Source organism: Taeniopygia guttata, chromosome 9 (assembly GCF_048771995.1).
Source record: "Taeniopygia guttata chromosome 9, bTaeGut7.mat, whole genome shotgun sequence".
Lineage (NCBI taxonomy): Eukaryota > Metazoa > Chordata > Aves > Passeriformes > Estrildidae > Taeniopygia > Taeniopygia guttata.
Window position 1 is genome coordinate 7,144,233 of NC_133034.1, and position 19,412 is coordinate 7,163,644.

Sequence of the window (19,412 nt, forward strand, 5' to 3'; positions counted from 1 at the left end):
TAAAGGGATGGCCTGACCCTTTTTACTTGTGTGTTTTGCTAACTTCAGTGAAAATTATAGGTGCCCTGGCAGCACTGTTTTACAGTGAGTGATCATATGGCTGTTTTTTTTTTTTTCTTTTTCTGGTAATTTTCTTCTAGTCTGACACAGGGCTTTGTGCAACAGGAAACAAATAGTGCTACGTGAGCAGTTAGAAAGCAGGCCAGCAGCTGTGACTCACGGCGCCAACTGACACTAAGAGCAGATCACCACTGTGTTTTGCGGCTCCCAGGAGGTAGGAGAAGCCCTAAACACTCTGTAGGGTTTTCTGCTGAAACCCTCCCTCCTCTAGAAGTGCACTTCTAGAAACATATTTTGGGAACCATCTTGATTTATACACTGTATATGGGTTGACTAAATATGGCAGAACAAATGAAATTCTCTCTCATGGGATGGGCAAGACGCACAATGAGAGGGTGCTTGTCACATTGTTGTCAGCAGGATTGTGCCTGCTCCTGAGCAGGATTAGTTCTGCCTTCTGTTTATGAGTCCTGCAGGGTGGAGCTGGGGCAGAGGCCCCATCCGGTGTGCGAACCAGCTCTGGAGTGCAGGCTGCTGTCCTGCTAGCGGCATCTGATAAGAGCCATGAGTTTAGTTCAGCTCCTGCATTCCTGGTGTCACTGCTGCTGTCACCAACGTCAGAGACACTGTCTGCCTGTGCCATTTGCAGTACAAGTCCATTGTCAGCCCTTGGCAGAGAGATGCAAACTTTTCATTGTTCTCTTTGTTGCTGCACTGTAATCTCAGTGTGCTGTGCTGCTCTGGCTCATGTGGCTACCAAAAGGTTTCCTGTAACAGGACTTTGATTTGCTGTGGACTTTGCTAATCTGTTTGAGCAAAACCTTTCTACTGGGAAATTTCTCTGGAGCAGGTGTCACTGGGTGATAAAGCAAAGTAAAATGTTTCAGGTGAGGCTCAGCCCTCTACCACTTACAGCTTCTGTCACAGCTCTGGGAGGCATTTGTAACTGTGCTACCTCATGGGCTGCCGTGAAGACAGGGCAGGCACAGGTCTGCCCAAAATGCCACTTGCAGATTGTACAAAGGCTGTCTTAAGAAAACACAATGATGAGAATGGAACAGATTTCACCTGAGTTATCTGTTACTGCAGAAAACTCACTGTGCTTGTGTTCTGGTTTGAAAGCAAAACCAATGAGAGACTCCAAGTCAGAAACAATTTACTGGGAAAAGGTAAAAGAAACAAAACACATGCAATAATACAAAAGGAAAACCACTGACAAATACAACCTGACACCCCTTTGGCCAGTGTGTTGGTAGCAGTCCAAATTAGAGTGGCTGTAGTCTTCCTGGAGTGGCAGATGTGGTTCTGTTGGAGCAGTGGTCCTGTGGAAATGGTGTAGTCAGTCCAGTGGAAAAAACCCAGCTGTGTCCTCTTGGGAACCTGTGGGAAGGCTGCCTCTCTGCCCAAAAATCCCAGGATGTATCTAGGTGGGAATGCTTAGCTCCTCCCCCCTGGGCAGAGCATCTCACTATGGGGCTGATGTCATTCTGAGTCACGAGGTGGGTCCTTGATCATCTGTAAAACAGAAATGGCTTCTGGAGGGAGTTACCTGAGTCATGTGGGGAGACATTGATGGGCCCGTTAACAGGATGATAAGGAAAACTGCCCAGAAGGTAACTGCTACACAGACGGTAATAGAAAACATCCGGCTTCTCAATCTCGGACAGCTGGTGGGACTCTGTTGGCACTGCAGGGTTGAGAGATTAATCAGGGTGATCACTTTTCTTGGATAGAAAGAAGGGACAAATGAACAACCAGACAATACTTATAAGCAATGTATTGAAGCATGGTTAGGGCAGCACATTTCTAGTATGTCCAAACCCATAATTTAATTATATTAAGCTTCATTTTATTGCCAAAAAATGTAAGTGTTAAAATTTTAATATTTTTCAGCATAATTTAATGTTGATTTTAATCAATTTGCAAAGCACTTTACATGTAGGACTGAAAATATTTTACAATCAGGGCTTTGCAAAATCCATGTATTTTATGTTTCTGTAAACTATCCAAATCTGTTTATACAAGCAAAATGTTTTTTCCATTTTTCTATCTGAGGTAGGAATGAACTTAATGCACTACACAGGTTTTGGAAAGCTGAAAGAAGCAGCATTTAATAAGAGAGCTAGGTATTTCCTAAATCTTGCACATTCCTGCTACTGAATCTCTCAGTATACAGAATTCTCAATACAAACAAACCATATCCAGCTTTTGTCTAGTTTGAACCCTTCCAGAATGTTTCCAGTTTCCTGAAATATTAAAACAAATAATTCAGAGAATATTGTTTAAATCAAGTTAAAGTGATACTATTTTGTTTTTCAATATTCAGAAAATGTAACCAGGTACTTGGAAGCTAATGCATACCATGAAGTGAAATCCCTTTTCCTTTTATCTGGATCTGTGCTGTCAGACAAAATCTCCCTCTAATGAATGAAATGTGAATGAATGTCATAAATTTCTTTTGCTGTTTGCCATCTAATAATTGTATTATGTTGTAAAGCCTTCATCACACTCTAACAAATGAAATTGCAAATAGCCAATACTTGCTGAAGGTACAAAACAGCTTCCAGGAGCTGCAAAATCCTTCTGACTCAGGAGATAAGGATTAGGGCTGTTATACAGTAAGCAGGTTAACAATTATTGTTTTAGAAGAGTAATTTTTTTTAGCCTTTGGAAAGGCTTTGGCCACCCAAAATCACATACCCAGCAGCTCTTTCCTATCCTGCTGGATCTGCTCTGTTACAAGAGCTCGGGTGTGCAAACAATCAAGTTACAAACGTGTAACCCTGAGATGAGGCCCTGGGATACACCCACTACACTCCTAGACTAGCAAAAGGAAGATTTTCCTGAAATTTTGGAACTTCTATGGCAGATGAGAAAAAACAGCTGAAAAGTTATGCAACCAACATTATCAACAAGAAAATACTCTCATTTTGCAGTAATTTGATGGATATTAGCTTTCATGTTATCACATATCACAGTCACATATTGTTCAATCCATTTGATTGTCTTATCCTTTATATATTTGTTATTTGACACTGGTCAAACATCAGGCACCCACAAAAGCTGTTTTCTTACTCTCTCCTGCTACAGTTGGGCAGAGGAGAGGGAAAAAATATTAACAAAGGGCTCATGAGTTAAGGACTGAAAAAAAACACTCTAAAGGCAAAACAGGTTGAAATGTAAAGGTGTAAGATAAATTTATTATTAACAGAGTCAGAGGAGGATAATGAGAAATAAAATAAGCCTATAAACCCTAACCCTAACCCCCCCCCCGCCCCTCCCTTTCCCACTGACTGCGCAGGGAGACAGGACGTGGGGGTTTTGGTTAGGTTGTCACCCAAGATCTTTTTCTGTTCGCTCAGGGAGAGGAGTTTTTTCTCTGTTAGGCCCTTGGGTCCCTCCCACGGCAGGCAGTTCTCCATGAACTTCTCCAGTGTGGCTCCAATGTCACAAGCAGCAGTCCTGCCACAACTGTTGCATCGTGAATCCTTCCCATGGACAAACAGTCTTTCCAAAACTGTTGTGGTGTGGGTCGCTCGTCCATGGGGTACAGTCCTCAAATGATAGGCTGCTCTAGTTGGGAAGCAACTAGAAATATTTTATATTTCCAAAGACTTCAGATGAAGCTTCATAACTCAATTTCAGGTATTCAGGAAGACAACAGATTATTTCCCTCTCAGCTGTGTGATAATGAAACACTCTGTTCTATTGCTTCTGTGCTCTGAGGGATGATGGGCCACGGAGGAAAGTGCTCATTTACAGGCAAGACTTGAGTTGTTTCCTCAAAGAAAGAGAAATTATTATTATTATACTGTTGGTGCTGTATGAGACTTTTTGTCCTGAGCATTTAAGATAGGAGTGAGTCTTGGAAAACACTGATATTAGATTCGTGTACAATGAGTCTTTTGACAAGTATCACTGTCACTACAAAATTGTTTCCATACTCCATACTGACAAAGAGGTGTCCTTTCTTCTTCAGAGATCTACCTTGATTTGCTGGTGGGATGGATCATTGCAAGCTGCATCCCCCTCTGTGCAGACATGGAACTCATCCAGCACATCACAAGTGACATGTGGGCTCCAGTTAGATCTCATTCAGTCAGTCTGCGTTGCACCCGTGGGGAATGGGACCAATACAACCTACATGGGCTGCAGCGTATTGCTGACATAAATGTAAAATATAAAAAGATACAATCCCCTTTGAATATCAACCTAAAGTATTGTCCTAGTTGCACTTGTTTTAGGTAAACAGCGTCTGCTTCACCAATACTCTTCAAATTTACCTTTTGGTGGTTGAAGTTATTACAGCTTTTAAATGAAATTTAGTATCCTTGAGTTTTCAGATTGCTGCATAAATGCATGCAAGGCCAAATTTCAAGTGACAAAATAGTTTAGGGAAATGAAACAGACTTTAGCAAAGATAGCTCAGACTCAGTTGTTTCAGTCACTCTGAAAGAATGAAGTCACAATGCAGCTTTTGGTTGTTCCCAGACCTTTGCCCAGCTGTCTGACTTCTTATGTCTTCAGTTTGTACTTCTGCCAGAGTTTTCAGTCTTGGGTCTCCTCTGAAAGTCTAAACTGGCTGAGGTCTGTTCCATCCCAGGGTTCTGAAGCTGTCCCTCTGCAGTATTTTAAAAGCCAACAAGCAGCGCAGCTGGGTTCAGCAAACCCCATGGGCAAAGGATGGTGAAGCTCCCTGTGGGCTGGGGTTGCTCTCTCTTAGCAGACTGATAAGCCTGAGTTAAAATTTCCAAGCAAATCTGCATTAAGCCTTATTCTCCAAAACTTGATGGGACTGTAGTGACCTGTGCTGTTTAACAGCATTAGTATCAAGTGTTCAGACATAGCAGGAGCCGCAGGCAGGCACTGGTTGCTCACAGAGGCCTGTTGACATTGTACATTCCTGTGCATGCAAACCCAGAGATCCTGAGTCCAATTTTAAGGGCCAAAGTGTAACAAAAAACGTGTAACATCCACTATTTTTATTCCAGTAGTGTGGTTCAGGGAAGAACATAAAAGAACAGGGTTTGAAGGGTGTTTTCTTTCTGGTTTTAGTTTTGTGGTTAGTTTTGCTAAATGATGGTGCTCCTTCAGGCTGGGTTCTATATCTGTTCAGTCAGCAGCTATGGCTCAGGGCTTCTAACTGATTAAGAGTTTGCAGAAACTGAATGAAATAAGGGACAGCCCCTTGAAAGAAAGGACAAGTGGTCATCCATAGTGTCTCAAACATAGTAATCAGAGTAATCAGTTGCTCTAGCTAAAGCCTGAGAAATTCTGCAGACTGAAGACAGGAAATTGTAACTAAGGCTTCTACCCTTACTGTGCATTGCTTAGGGATTTGAATTACGCAATCCCAGAAAATTATGCAGGTCAATGTGGTTCATGCAGCTGCTTCCTATGTACCTTCTGCCTGCATTGCTTTGCTTCAGCATCATATCTTCAATAAGTATTACCTTTTTAATATTACATTTTTCCTTTCCCACTAGATAGTTTTATGTAATTTATGCATATTTAGTGCTTGGTGACAGTTGAAACTAGGATTAATTCAGCCAAGAGGACAATAGGGAAAGCAGAGAGCTTATTATAGATCCTCCACTGTCTGCTGTACAGGCTGGAGAAGATCCCCAGGAACTCAGTATAAGATTGATGTGGGCTGAGGGATCCTGCCCAGCTGTGCATACACAGCCATTGTGGGCATGTCTTCACCTTTTCAGGGAAAAGTTCTTTCTCCTAGGATTTTGAACACCACACATAGTTGCCTGGGTATGTATTTATTGCCTTCTACAGAGGGAAAAGCTGAAGGGAGCTTGGGAACTTCCATAAGAAGCAAGTGACCTGCAATAGTTCTCCCAGTCCAGCTAATGTCAGTGGAGAGCACTGACAGAATCACAAGGATGACCTCTACTAGGTGCCTTCAGAAACAATGACTGTGCTACATTTGCTGCCTTGGGTGCCTTGATAGCTCTTGGGGACCCATGTTTTCAAGGTTATCTTGGTAAGCACTAGAGCTAGATACTTTATGAAGAAATTAAAATGGAAATTTTCATTTGACTTCCAGTATTGAAGCTCTTCTGTGGGAAACCAAAAAGCACAAGGCTTGTGATAAAATCACAAAAGTTCTTAGAAGTAGCATACTCCAAAACTTTTACTTAAGTTCCACCTACACACTACAGAAGTGCTAAATCCTCATGGATCTGCAGTCCTTGCTCATTCATCATCAATTCATCTGACTTGCACCCTGTAGCTAAATTTAATACCAGTCCTTCATGTTCCATCATGGAACTGTACTGTTGTTTGCTTTTTGTTGATGTAAATCTTATTTATTATAACACAGAGAAATGCTAAAAGGGTTGTTTGCTCAGCAGGGTTCTCTTGGTGCTATAAGCTGAATCATTATGTGCTGTATTGGCAAAATCTTTTTTGAAGGCTAGAGTTTGAATGGTTTATTTAGTGTGAGGAATGTGAAGAACTATCCCAAGTACATGGTCTTGGTGCTTTATAGAATTGTTTGGTGTTCTTACTGGCTTCTATCTAACTATATTAGTTGGATATTTGGCAATTAACATATTTTCAGGTGAACCACGGAGGGCTGGAGCAGAGTGGAATGGAGTCTTTAAGTAGGATCTGAGTACATTGGTTTTGTGATCTGTGTCTTTATCATGTGTGGTGAATGCCAGTTCAAAAGACTTCCACATATTCTTTACCTTCCAGAGCTTCTAATTTTTCTTTAAGATGTAGAATTTTAGGAAGGAACTTGAGATAAAATCTGGCAGCCAATTAGACTCTGCTGAGAACTCCTTTCAATAGTCCTTTCCCCCATCAGACTCTCTTAATTTGCAAATGTCCCAATTCTGCCATGGGACCATTGCCCACCTGTGAACATGACTACTCTTTGTGCTGCCAGAATGAAGCCTGGATGGGGATTACAGAGAGGAGAACTCTTGCACAGCCAGAAGAGATCAACAGTGGCAGATATGAGAGTCAGGATCTTGTTTAGGATTAGCTGCAACTGGATTCACATTCCACACACACAGAACATGTGAAGCATTTGAAACGAAGAATGTATTGTGCTTCTCAAGTTCTTTCTGTGACACCGCACATAGGAGAAAAGTGAGATGGCCTTTCCCAAATTGGAAACCTCCAGCATTCCCATTTTTTCAAATTTTTAATAAGAATAGAATTGTGATGCAGTGTGAGTAATTAACAGACAGAGTCTCTTAAGTCACTATCATGCTTAAAGAAATGGAGCCACAAGTAGCATGTACTGGCATTCTTCAGTTGCACTGGAGGAACAGAGGGAATTTTATAGGATTGAAAATACAGTAATTTTCTTTTTTATCCTTTTTTAACTCAGATTTTTTGGATGACTGATTTTCAGCCAGGATTACAAGCTAGAAGTAATACATACTTAGTTGTTTTTAAATTGTAATTCCTCGTTTCCTTCCATGAATCATCTATTTCAGAAATTCTGAATCCCTCTTTCCCAGAATTCAATGAATTCCATGATTTTCACCCAAAGTCTTAAAAGGTCACTGTAGCAGAAGTGACATGTATTAACAAACCTGAATACCAGGACCAAACCAAAAGTGGAATGAGACAAAAAGTCTCCATCATCTCTCACCTTGGAGGAGACAGCAACTGTTTGCCTTCCATTCCCTCCAACCTTATCAAGGTGTATGACTTATAACTGCACTTACACTGTGCTGCTATTCTTCACAAAATTTGTATTATCTTTTTCCAAGTGAGGAAGTGCTGCTCTGGTGACCCGCCAGCATCCTCTGCCCATGTTCCCTAGATTCCTCCCTTTACCTCTTATCTCATGCTTAGTTCCCTGGAAGAGGTCCTCTTGCTGAGCTTTATCCAGCAGCAGAACTCCCTTGCCAGCCCACAAGTTCTCACCTCTTATAAAAGACCATTTCTTTATTGACCCTCCAGGTCACAGGAGCCCTCTTTTCCTCAGGAACATACTTGCTTCTCTCCCTCTGTGCTCCTAGGTAGCTCAATTTCTTCCAAGCCCCAGGTGTTGCATTCAAATTAGAGTACATTTCTAGGTGACTTATATTTTGGAAAGTAGCTGTTTCTCCCAGCTGTGATTCCTGTCTATGATCCCATTTTTGTGAAATGCTCCTGAAACTTCTTAGCATAAGATTCGATCTAAAAATAAGGCAGGCTTGTTAACAAAATGGAAGTGAAACACAGCCAAATTGCTAAAATGCTTTTTAAAATAATTTACCAGGAATTTCTTAGCTCTTAGGTTCACTTCTTTAGTAAAATACAGAAAGATTGTCTACATGAGAGCCAAACATCTGTTTAAAAATGCCACCTAGATTTCCTAGCTAACAGACAGTATTAAAGACAAGTTTTTTTCCAAACCACAAAACATAATATTTTTTAAAATCTAAAAGAAGAGTAGAGTTCCTGCCAGCCTTTCTTACCACAGAAGTCTTTCTGATTTACTGCTTCCATTTAAGCTGGTGGGTATTTGCAATAATTTTGTAACTTTGAAAACTTATTGCCAGTTACTGAAATGCCAATGTATGTGTTTAAATACCTGTTTTAAGGTACTCTAGTTAGAAAAATTTGGCCTCGAGCAATATAACCAGATGATCAGTTTCCTAGTTCCTCCTTGTGCTTTGGCGCAGGAAAGGAAAACACTTCCCCTTCCTTCTGAGGGCCCCAGACTTCCTGTGCCATCTATTTATACAATTGTTGTAATGAACCCCAAGTTAACCAGTTCCTCTCCTATTTTAGCATAGGCTTTACATCTTTTTACTTCATGTCTTTATAATCCGCTTGCAACTTCTCTTAAAGTCATGTTCACAGCTGCTCTTCACTAAACCTGTGTTTGGAGTGTCTTTGGCAAGGAGTTCTCTTGGCCAGATGGCATTACTTGAATACACCGGATACAAAGGAAGACCAGATTATCTGGTCAACAGCCATACAAAAGGCTGTTGAAAAGTTCGGGTGGTTGAATTTGGAAAGGGGGTCACAAGATTTAACCAAAGGCTAGTGATTAAAGGCGTTAGTTGTACCTGTCTTCTTGAAATGAACAGCCTAGAAGCCAGTTCAGCAAGAAAACAGGAGCAAGTTGTTGCTAGTTGCGCTCAGCCATTGTGCTCTGAGCATACAGAGGACTGGAGGAAATTCAAAACTGGAAGGACATGCAGAATCAGGGGCAGGCTCTGGGGGACAGGAGACACCAAGACATCCTGTGGGAAAGAAGGTTCACAGCCAAAAGGGCTTGGAGTCAGAAGTGGAAGGTCTGAAAGTCATGGTTTGGGATGCAGTTGAAATGGAAGGGCTGCTGGTGGAAAGCATGGTCATGTCCAGCTTTACCCATGCTCTTCAAGGGTTCTGGATTGGGATAAAGGAAGCTGGGAGATTTGCAGAGGGCTTCCCTTAGTGACAGAGTTTGGAGTGGCAGGAGGCGTGAGGTGTCTGAGCTCAGCGTTGGCCTGGTTTTCGGCTGAGGCAGGATCAGACACTTGCTAGCTGGCTGTGAGGAGTGCCTGGGTGTGTGGTGCTGCTGTCCCTCGGGACCTTACAGCATCTCTTGTTACCATCTTCTTTAGAAGAGAATTTAAAATTTCCAAGACTCCTGCTGTGACATCTCCAGGCTGTCCCTTTGCCAAACCATTCAAGGCCCTTTCTTCTCAGCTTTCTGTGTGAAACCCATTTTCCAACTCTTCAGTCGTCCTTGGAATTTTTCCTTGGGACTTTCTATGGTACTTTAAAAGTACCATACTTTATGGCACTTATATTGTTATGGAATTGGTGCCCCAAGCTGGCCACAGCAGTCCAGTTAGAGCCTTATGGAACTAAGTACAGCAGAATAATTTCTTCTTGCATCTTGTACGACTCTCATTAATAGATCTTGGAGAGACTTCTGCTTTAGATGTAGCTTCCTGCTTTAAAAATTACTGCTCACTCTCTGATTCACTGTTCTCCAGACTCCTGCATACAACTCTGCTGTTTTGTTTTTGTTCCCTAAATTGCATACATTCACTAGGTGTTTCCTTTCCATATGTTGTGGCTGCCATCAGCACAAAGCCGAGGTACCTGTGGGGACGATGGAAGAACCCCACAGAGGGAGAGCCTGCCCTCAACACCTCTCTGGCGTCCCATGAGCCCTGTGAGCACATTTCTGGGGATGTGGTGTGTTGCCATGGAGATGACACTTGCCATCCCCGTTTATAATGACTTGAAACAATTCACTCTGCAATTAAAACAAGATCTATCCTGTGATAACCCTGAGGAAACAGTTACTTACTAAATGCAGGCAGAGGGGCGGGAAGTGGATTTCATTGTTGGCTTTGCTGGGGTGGCTCCAGCTTGGTCTGTGCTGCCCCATCCTGCTTTGGTTTGTTCACAGTGCCCTATTCTGCCTCTGCTTCCTGTCTCAAAATCCAGAACAAGCTTATGTAAAGTTCAGGCTGCATTTTGCCACGCTCCTGTCATCCAATGCAGTTGTCTGGAGGATATTTATTAATAGTTTACCATCAATCCAGTTTTTGGTAATATGCTTCACAACCATCTACAACCTGACTTAATACCCATATTTCATTATCCACCACCACTTTTCCTTCCCCACCTATAAACCTTTGCTACAAGTTCAAGTGGGAAGACAGCAGATGTCCTAGCAGATGTCCCAGATTTGGGCTGCTTTCCTTGCTTGCTGGCAGAGACCAACACTCAGGGGGGTCATCTGGCAACTCACAACAACATTACTGAGCCAGACTTTCCATGTTCAACTGATGCTGCTCAGGCATCGTCCCTGCAGTCCCAGGCAGCGCTGGCTGGAAACACACCACAACCTCAGCCATGGTTCTATTGCTCTGTGGCTGGGAGCAAAATGATAAGCTGCTGGATTTGGAGGGGCTCACGCAGCACAAGCAGTATCTGAGTACCTTGCACTTGTGCGCCAAACAACGGGACAGTTGTCTGTCATGCAGGCTTAGTTCTCATCCCCTCCCCAATGGAAGAAGCAAGTGCAACAAAATCTTGCTTTTACTGTTCTTTCTCCCATTTCAAACAATGTAGAGTGTTTGCTGTGCCTCTGTGCAGAGGGAGGCAGTGCAAAGCAGGGTGCCCTGCTCTCTTGTGGGGAGTGGGGATGTTTGGGGGGTTTTTGAACTGGGAGGAGCTTGTTTCATAGTGCAGGCAAAAGGCAGAGTGGGCAGCTGGGCATGGCTGTGCGTTGGAGGGGTGCAGCCCTTCCCACACACTTCCTCTGTTGAGGTCCTTGCAAATAATAACAATTATAGTACAAAAGTAAATGAATAATCCAATTATTTGGCTTTCAGACTTTCATGATAGCTGAGGTGATGTGTAGCAAGGTGGTGCCACTGCCTTTTGTGGTGTGGGGAAGGACCTTCAAGCACCTCCACCATGACTGTGTGCTGGGCAGGTTTGAGGCTGTCTATCCTTCCCTCTGTGCTTGGCCATGGCTGGTTGGAGCTCCTGACCCTGCCATTTCCCCGTTTTCTTATTTCAGCTCTCACCTGTCTCTGTGCAGCTGCTTGGGCCATGTGTTCAGTTCTTTGCTGAATTCTGTCTTAAAATATAAAATGCTGTCCTTTATTTACTGTGTGCCATGGGGAGTTGGTCCTTTTTCTCCTGGCTGGACTTGGGGGAGGTGGCTGTCAGAGGAGCTGGCACTGCTGGAATGGAGACTGCTTCTCTTTTGGAATGAGCATCTGGATTCAGATGCATGCAAAGCCCAGCTCCTTGACATGGCCACAAATTCCAGTTACCCCTTGATGAAGGCAAAGGGAGGGCTTCCTTGAGAAAGGTGGTTGGGCGCAGTGGGCCAAGTTAACAGAGTAAGAGGGGTGTGTAACAAGCAGAAGCTCTCTGCTCATGTGTCCACCCAGCCAGGCTGCACGAGAGTTAGGGTTGATGGCCATGCCAGGGAATTGGAGCTGGAACACAGGCTTCGGACTGTGCAGTGAGTCAGAAGAAGAAGGCCTGTTGCAAAATGCTCCTTCTGCTTACTAGAAACCAGGATGATTTCAGAGACTGAACTATCCTTGTCAGCAAAATGTGCTAATTCAGCCTTTCCTACCACTTCTATCAAGATTTTGGCCTTAAAAATGCTGTTCACAGCAGTCTGTCTTCCTGCAAGCACCCAGGGAGAGCAGGAGCTGAGGGGCAGAACAAGGCTGAGAAGACAGTGTTTGTGCACAGAGGGTGGCAGGGATGCTGTGCAGAAACAGGACAGGGGCCTTCAGGCACAGTCAGGGGAGATCTGGGGAAGCAGGCAGGTGGTCAAATAGCAAAGGAAAGTGAAGGGGGAGTTTGGAAAGAGGAGGAGCCTAGTAGGCTGCAGTGATTCCAGAGGTGAGAGAGCACTGACAGCAAAGCTTTTCTCCTACAGGGATGTGCATGGGAAACCCTGACTCTGTTTGTCCTTGTGTTTTAGGGTCTCTGTGTGTGCTCTGATAGGGTTGATGCTCTTTCCCAGGTGCCCTTTGGGGTAGCTTAGGGCAAAGCTTTGTGCATCATGAGCCCCATCTATGGGGGGGGGGGGGGGCTGCAGGTGGGCAGAAGGCAGCCCAGGGAGGGTAAAGTGCGGGTAGCACTCCCATGGGCAGGTCATAGAGGCTGAATGTGCTGCCACACCACCACCAGAGCTGCTAACAGTGCCCTCTGGGCTGCTGGGGGGTGAATAATCACAAAAATGGGGATTTCAGAGAAAAAGATAATGCATGGAAGATGAACAGAGAAGACTAGCTGAACTATTCCAGATCTGTTTCAGTGCAGCACTGTGACTTCAGGATCCTTTCATGCCATGGATTAGAGATGTTTTTTCCTTTATGGTTTTCCTGGATTCCCAACCTTCACACTTGGCACCAAGAAGCAGAAGAGTCTGGGATGACCCAGGCACTATTTGCATTAATTGGTGTAAATGAGAAGTCATTCTGAATGTGCAGAGTCTGTGCTGCTCTAGAAGAGCAATATTTGGCCTATACTGGGTAAGATCATGAGATGTTTTAAGTGATGATTGTTTTAATATCTCACAAAAATATAATCCAGTGTTTGCCCGAGCATTGCCTTCATGCTGAACATGATATTTTCCAGTGTATGAGAATAATAAATCTTGTTAAATGCAGGAGCAGTTATGTGGAAGATAGAAAAGGAGGCTTTACAGGCAGAGCTCTCAGAAACATCACCCATGTCTCTTGTGAAAATGTGCCTTGCTGAGCCTTTAAAGATCTTCAGGTGTAGCTAAAAATGAAAGGTATTTTTAATGGCAGGCCTTAGGGTGTTTATGATTTCAAATGCAGGTCACTTTTGAAAGCACTGTCCTAATTTCTGGCCTGAGATTTTATTCTTTAGGAAAAGTTAAAAAGAAATCTTGTTGCTGCTAGGACTCACTGAGGACATTTTCCTGTGTTCTGCTGTGGTTTTTGCCTGTTTAATTTCTTAGATTTTCTACATTTGCTTTTCAAACAAAAAAGTTCACAGAGAATATGAAATTGAGCAAAGATGAATGGCAAGTAAATAAGCTTGTTCAAACACATATTTAAACTTTGTAAGTGTTACTTTTTACCGGCAATCATTGCAATCCCAAAATAAATTTAAATACCCTGCCTGTTAGTCAGAGGCAAAATATCTGTGTAACAAGTTGTGTCAAATTGGAGTCACAGCTTTAATAAAGTCACAGCTTTAATTCCTTACTAATGTTTCCTATGCAAAATATAGTTTTATACATGCAAAACAGTGCCAGTTCAAGCCTGCCATTGGGGTGGTCAGGGCTTCCTTCAGATTGCCCAGTTGTGAGCAGTTCCCAGTGTTGATCTGTTAATTCAAGAACAATAGCCTTATGGGGATAGAAAACTGCTCTCTACCATTCTGCTGCCACTTCTTGATCTTTTATGGCAGATACAGACAGGGCCTTCTTGGTTTGGTTTCTGTGGTAAAACCTTTGTCCAGAAGGAGCACCCTGCCAGGAAGAGGGTGCCCCAAGGAGAGGGACCAGAGCTTTGGCTGCGTGTTGCTGTAGCCTTGGGATTGGATGGCACTTCAGTGCAGTTTGGAAGGTGATGCAGGGTCCTTTCCCTTGGTCAGGTCTATGCTGAGCCATGAAGAGACCATGTCTGTCTTTGGTAGGGTCTGTGGTTGAAGCAAGGTGACAGAGCAGCTGCCCTTGCAGGGATAGCAGCTCTTCCTGCTGGCAGAGTCACTATGCCAATGTGTGGATATAATTACAGTGAAGCTTTGGCTCTGAACACCTCTAAAACTTTATCCCTGTGTTTGGCCTCTGTGGGTAACCATTCGCTGAGATTAATGGCCAGGGTGTGCTTGAGATAGGTTTGGTCACAAAATTCAGCTGGCACACACAATGTCATGCCATGTGCGTTTGCAGTTCTTACCGCTCCCTAAACCTCCATCCCAGCGTTTCTGTGTGGGTGGCACCTTATTTCAGTTGAACCCAATTCTGAGCCTTTGAATCCTGTAAGGGATGCTAATGTCTGGATTTAGCCATGTTTACCTTTCAAATCACAGAAAAATTCTTCCTGGGTACCACAAAATATGACACAGTCTAGGGGCTTTATGCTCAGTAAAAGAGAGAATACAAAGATTAATTCAGGAGAATTATTTGATTTTAAAATCCTCCTTTGCTGTGAAGCCAATTGCCCTGAAGCCAGTGAGAGAGCTCTTCCATTTAGCTTCAGTGAGTCTTTGAGGTTGGTGTCTGTGCTGACTCTGGATGGAATGTGTGAGCTTATCTGTTTCTGTTTGTTCTGCATAGAGCCTGTGGTCAGATGGGCAGCAAGAGCAGGTCAAGTTCTGTTCTGGGCAGCAGCAGTGGCTTTTTCCCCTCTCTATATGGCTTTGTTTTCCTTCTGCAAGGGGCAATGTTTGTGTGGTAGGAAATCCCATGCCATGATTGCTTCTGTGTTTTGTTTCAGGCATCAGAGGGTGTCCCTGTGAAATACTTTCAGAACCTGGAGGAACTGATAGAGTATTACAAGAAGGAGAACATGGGTCTGGTATGGCACCTCAAATATCCAGTGCCGCGGGAAGAGGAGGAGGCTGCTGATGAACTGGAGGAGGACACTGGTAAGAAAGGCATGATGTGACTTGGTGATGCAGACCCTTGACTCATACCTCTTGACTGGAGATATGCAGTGCAGGCAGGAGATTAGAAAACATGCTGTGCCATAAAAAGAGCAGAGCATAGAGAGGCCTGAGCTGGCAAGGCCCTGTGGCAGTGAACCCTCATGTCTCCTGTGGTAAGGCACCTGGAGCATCAGTTTAGCTCACCTGAGGGAATATGCTGAGAGCCTCTGTGGAAGTATACTGCATCTAGTGTGGGGGTGGTTAATCTGGAGTCCTTATCTGGACTCCAACTGTTTATCTCCCAAACCTCTGCACCTTCTCCTTGTCCTGCATCTGAAGGGCTTCTCTCAAAACACAGATGCTCCCTTGGGGCTTGAAGCATATTTCTCTGCTGTGCCATGCACCTGCAGCTGCTGAAGGGGCATCTGAGACCCCTCAGCTGCTCTGCTCTAGGGGACATTTTTGACAGGCCAAAGCAGAGGGCACGACTCTGGCAGTGGCAGACAGTCTAACTCCATGTACAGAGGTAGGTCTATAATGAAGAGGTGTGATTGGCATCATCCCAATTATTTTATATCAAATGCCACTGTGGGTTCTTGACATTCTGAGACACTGGTCTCTGATAATTATTTGGATTTTTCCTGGATCACCCCTTGGACATGTCATAGGTCTCCCAGAGGAAAGTCATGTCCACAGAGCCATCCTTCCTGTCCTGCATGATGTCTGTCTGGAAATGATAAGCACTGCAATCAAACTTGTCTGAAGGACACAATCCCTGGGACAGAAGGACAGGCCCTGTGAACTAGGGCAGATTGATGTGCCTGTGCAACCCAGAGTCTGTGTAACTCTTTGATGGAATCCACTGTATATCTAACAGGAGCTGGAAGATTTTTGGTATGCAATTTTCTGGAAGAAATAGAACAAAATTTTGCAAAGCTGCTCAGGAAAGATATTCCTGGCTTTTGGCCAGTTGTACTGAGTCTCCAGCTCTGAGGCTGGGGAGGGAGCTACAGCAAAAATAATACAGAGAGAGGCAAGCAGCAGGGAATGAAGTTCTAGCCAAGACTAAGAGCTTTCAGATGAAGAGAGATTAGCACTGGGTCTGGGCTGCTCATGTACAGAATTTAGGTTTTTTTTAAGGCACTTTGTGCCATCATGCTGGAGCCATGTAGGGCCTACAGATGTCTGGTCATCTTAGATCTGAAACTGCAGAGGTGGAAGATGAGCACCCTGCAGGTTAACCACCCATGTCTCAGTGCTGTGGTGGCTCTGAATCACAGCAGCAGCCCAGAAGCAGTGGGTCAGTCCTAGGGGCCTTTTTGTAATGCAAATTCCACCATTAGCAAATAACCAAACAAAACCTCACAACTCAACCAGCTGCAATACAACATGTGTAACAAAATGGTGGAGGAATTGGTATGAAAAGAAAGGTAACCATGGTTGGGATCAGTGGAGATGAACTCACTCTTCTCCCAGGAGAGAGAGATATGAGCAGCAGGAAAATCCTTTTTCCTTCCAGCTCAATGCCCACAAGACAAGGCAGGATATTCAGCCCCTATGCACTGAGTCATGGGGTCTATTTTCTTCATCTCTGTTTACTTACTTTTGCCATTCACTTCTATCTGTTAGCAGTTTCTGGTACTCCTTCCATCATGTCCCTCCATCCATTCTGCCTCAGTAGCAGATCCCCATGATACTGGGAATGACATGGGTGAGGTTCAGCTATTCTCTAAGCATTATATTCAACTAAACAAATTAACCTTCACAGCTGCTCTGCAGATGGGAGAGACAAAACTGGCTGGGGTGGGGTTCACTGCAGGCAGAGGCATGTGCTGCCTGCATGTGAGGTTCAAGCCTGACACTTCATCCCACTGCTCTCACACCACTGCCACCCCTGGAAACACAGCTGGGCCAGTGCTGAGCCTTGAGCTTCCCAGCTCTGACATTCCTCCACAGACCTGTGGAAGAGATGGCTTCTGCAAAGACTGCCCCTACAGGGTGGGCTCTGCCCTACCTGGAGTGAGGGACAAGAGGTCCAGTTTCCGTGCTGGAATGACTGTGCCTTTCCTTTTCTTCTTGCTAGACCTGGTACCCACACCTCCTGTCCTGCCCCCACGCAACATCCTCATGGCACTGCCGAGCAGTGAGACAAAGGAGGTGTCTTCTCTCCCTGAAAACTCACGGGTGGCAGAAGTGAATAAACTGTCCCTTTCTGAGACACTACTCCAGCGACTGCAGTACCAGGACACAAGCAGGTAAGGAAGAGCAAGTGACAGGGCTGCTGAACCAGCCTTCAGCCCAGTTCTGTGCTCGCTGGGCTTTTGTGTTTGGAACAGCTGAGGATCTGTTTGATTCAACAAGATTACTCCTCATTTATACTACCAAATAAAGAACAGAATCAGATCAACAGTGCATTGACTGCTGTTTACAGTCCAGCTATTGTCTAGAAAAAAAAAAACCAAAAAACATTTTTGAATTATTAAAATCACCCATACACTTTCTCCACTGAGGTATAGTTTTTTAATATAAAGGATGAGTAATATCTGAGAGAACTTGATTTATTAGCCATGTGCCTAAACAATGGGAATTTGAGAAAAATAAGAAAGCTGTTTGATATTTGGGAGTAGAGAGAAGAGCTGGCTTTTGACCTGTCTGTTTCCTTCACAGTGTCTCTGATGAGCATCTTAAACTCATCCAGGATTACCTGCGAGTTCACATCATGAGTGACTTTGAGATGGTGCAGACTGGCTCAAACAATCTTCCTCAACTGAAGAAATTACTTACAGCTCTTTGCAAAGGACTCTTCAGGTAACTAGAAGCTGGTTTTCAGAGTGTAATGCCATAACACTGGAACAAAGGTTCCAAATGAATGCATTCAGAACCCTCACTTCTGGCACAGGAAATTGCCTTGCCCTCAAAACCAGTGTATTTAGGTGTCATGACCTGTGATTCTGGTTCAAAGATATGAAATCTATATAGAAGAGACAGCTCTGACAGTCAAGTTTTCTTCTAGGTGGTTTCAGACAGCAGAGTGTTATATTTCATGCTTTGTTTAGAAGGAAACAAAACAAAAAAAGCACTAACCGATCAACTGCATAAATTGGTAATGCATAAATGACACCCACAGGATTGTCAAGCACAAGCCATTTATAGAAACAAGCACAAATTAGTGTATAACTAGACTTTAAACACTGATTTTCCTTCCCACTAATGCATTATGAACTTGGAGTGATTCCACTGATGTTGGTGAAGGCCAGATGAAATGAAAAAAGGAACAAGCCTAAACTTGTTCTTGACTCTACAAATTTTACCATTCCTGTTTGTAGACCTTCCATGTCACAAATAGAAAAATTCTGACAGGGTACATTGCAGAGCTCCCTCCTTCTCTGGTGGAAGGATGTTATTTCTCCCTTGCTGACTGTAATCAAGGGGACCACCCAAACTTTTGCAGAGCTCTTGGAGCACTCTGTAGCAGAGGGCACATATTTCCACACTTCTCTCCATGGCTAGCCATACCCTTCTCTCTGGTGTATGCAGATGTGAGGTTGGTTGTGCTGCTGGCCTGATCCTGTTCTTCTAGAAGCCAGCTGCCCACAGACAAGCCCCTGTGAGGACTGAGGACAGATTGTTCCAAGAGGTGCCCTTCTGCACCCTGCCTGAGCATTTTGCTTCTCTACACATACAGGAGGGGAGACCCAGGTGGCCAGCTAAGAATAAACCTGAACAGTGGAAGCTCTAATTGAATGAAATCACAAGTGAGAGTCTTGTGTTACTAAAATACCTCCAGTGTTGCTGTTGTAATGATGTTTGGTTTCTCCCATTTCCAACTTCTTATTCTACTTAAGTTTATCTGGGTTTCACAGCCCTATTCCTCATAAAAATGAAAGAAAGGAGATGCAGCAAGGCCATAATTCGCTCAAATGCCAGGACATCTTTAACATTTCTGGATTTTCTGTAGTATTTCTGGTGACTAGATATTGCAAAGTGACATCCTAAAGCAGAGCTGGGTGAGTTGCGCTGCTGGTGGAAGCCTGCTGAATGTAGGGACATGTCATGGTTTGAAAGACAGGTGCCTGCCAAAGAAGGTGGGAAGCTCCCTTAGAATGGAAAATATGATCCACTTCCATCCAAATTATTTAACTTTGAACTTAAGAGGCTCTCAGGCAAAGATACAAGAAAAGGAATAACAGTTCTTTACTAGAATATTTTTTTTATTACATATTCTTTTATATATAATTAAAAAAAAATATATATGTAAAACAAGACAAGCTAAGGACAACAACAGC

General features: G+C 43.7%; 1 protein-coding gene across 2 annotated transcripts in view; it reads left to right on the forward strand.

Moving 5' to 3' along the window:
• Positions 1-19,412, forward strand: part of INPP5D (inositol polyphosphate-5-phosphatase D) — a 92,301-nt gene that overhangs the window by 50,514 nt on the left and 22,375 nt on the right. For both annotated transcript variants that reach the window (XM_030280727.4, XM_030280726.4), the window contains 3 exons: positions 14,976-15,126; positions 17,210-17,381; positions 17,794-17,934. In XM_030280727.4, coding sequence (XP_030136587.4) covers positions 15,048-15,126; positions 17,210-17,381; positions 17,794-17,934 — 392 coding nt within the window. In that variant the 5' untranslated portion in view covers positions 14,976-15,047. The remainder of the gene's footprint in view (positions 1-14,975; positions 15,127-17,209; positions 17,382-17,793; positions 17,935-19,412) is intronic.